Source organism: Colletotrichum abscissum (genome assembly GCF_030869225.1).
Source record: "Colletotrichum abscissum strain IMI 504890 chromosome Unknown Scaffold_6.1, whole genome shotgun sequence".
NCBI classification, from domain to species: Eukaryota; Fungi; Ascomycota; class Sordariomycetes; order Glomerellales; family Glomerellaceae; genus Colletotrichum; species Colletotrichum abscissum.
Window position 1 is genome coordinate 1,364,554 of NW_026850503.1, and position 1,631 is coordinate 1,366,184.

The 1,631-nt window shown below is 54.2% G+C and overlaps 1 protein-coding gene across 1 annotated transcript; it reads right to left on the reverse strand.

The window, feature by feature from the left end:
- Positions 1-1,024: 1,024 nt before the first annotated feature.
- On the reverse strand, positions 1,025-1,249 carry CABS01_03437 (uncharacterized protein; the record flags this gene model as incomplete). The annotated part of the gene is made up of 1 exon (XM_060536812.1): positions 1,025-1,249. The coding sequence occupies one exon, from the start codon at positions 1,247-1,249 to the stop codon at positions 1,025-1,027; it is 225 nt and encodes a 74-aa protein (XP_060392731.1).
- Positions 1,250-1,631: the final 382 nt, after the last annotated feature.

The window sequence follows — 1,631 nt, forward strand, 5'->3', positions numbered from 1 at the left end:
GACAAGCAGCCAATCAGTGCCAAAGGTCCTGGGCGGCTGCTGCTGCTCATTCGCCTGGTGGTCTTGGCTTCTTCAGTTCAATACATAGGCTACATGTGCCGGCTCGTCTCGCCCGCCGGACTGCACTCGTGGTTCTGTACTGGGCAGAAATGGAGACGGCTGGGCGCGCGGGAGACCGACCGCCAGTTTAAACCCCGGCGACTACGAGATTTGTTCCGATTCGTACCGAACCTGCAAGCTTTGGCATCATTGCCCAGTATTTCCTCAAGTACCTTGCCAGGCTTGTCAAGCAATACTCCGGGCGTACACCAAAAATGGCCGGGTTGATGATATGCTCCCTCAAATATCTCACAACTTCTCCCCACCAACGGATATTCAAAGCTATGAATCTTCTAAGAGTTGGGGGCCGGGAATGGCATCAAGTTTGCTGAAGGGGGGAGGGAGAACGTGAAGATTCGAGTCTGCTTGCCTCGAAATGCCGTCATCTGGCCACCGCCCCCTTGTGCAGTTCGCAGGCATCACTCGGTCTAGCTGCAAGCTGCAGGAAAGCCTGCAGCTTTACTGGTATTGCCATGTCACACACCTCCGTCGCAGCCAGCCCCGCTCCGCCCCGCGGCAGACCTTCATTGGAGGGCTGTCCTCAATCTGTCCAGCATTGCCGTCTTGGATGCAGGCCAACGAACTCAGATTGTCGTTCGGCGGCAGGGCAGCGTCGATGAAGGGGAGATAAAGAGGGGCGAAGAACACACAGCTGGCGCTCATTGGACAAACTCTCACCGTTGTCTGTCCGAAATCTCATTCGCCCGAGGAGCTTACTCCGAGAGCAGAACGATAGCGTGGAGATCTGTTCTCCAAGCCAGGACGGAATTCTACGATATCCGTACACATGATCGGATTCCGTGCAACAGGTTCGTTGTCTTACGGAGGACTGTGGATGTCCCTCGTGAAGCCAAAGACTTCCGTGCGCCTTGCAAAGAGGCACATATGTTGTTTTCCCAGTTCGTACGGGATCGCGAGTAGGCTCTTAACATCCTAAGCCTCCTGTGATGTGATCTTCTTTGACCAATGAGCGCTGGGTTCTCATGCTCTCAATACGTCTCGAGCCTCGACAAAAGATTTCAAAGAAGCAGAGGGATGCTCTCCTATGTGGCACAGCTCGCGAACCTGAGGATCTTGCTGCCATGTGGCGGCTTGAAGACTTGCGTCTCCACAGCGCCGTGGCATGAAAAGCGAGGCTTCGTTTGCGCATCCCCTTAGATTCTCGGATTCGCTCGATTCGGCCCACGAGATAAGGAGTTTTCGCAAAGGCCTATGCTATGACTGTATCATGTTCACGATGGTTTCAACGGAGACACGCTGCTACTATTGAGGGAGAACGATGGCGGTGAGTTGCATGACACCGCTGCCGTGGTTTGCCGCGCGGCTGATGCACACGACTCAAGCAAACTGTGAGCTGGATTACAGCTCAAGCCTCGAAGTTCGAACAGCGCGGCGCGCAACCCAATATTCGTATGGCTCTTTTCAGCTACACGCCGTTCTAGCCTTTCGGTAAAACTCGCTTCGATATTGCACCGGACCATGAAGACTTTTCGCTGATGGTGCGCATTCGATCTCGAACAACACACCATACT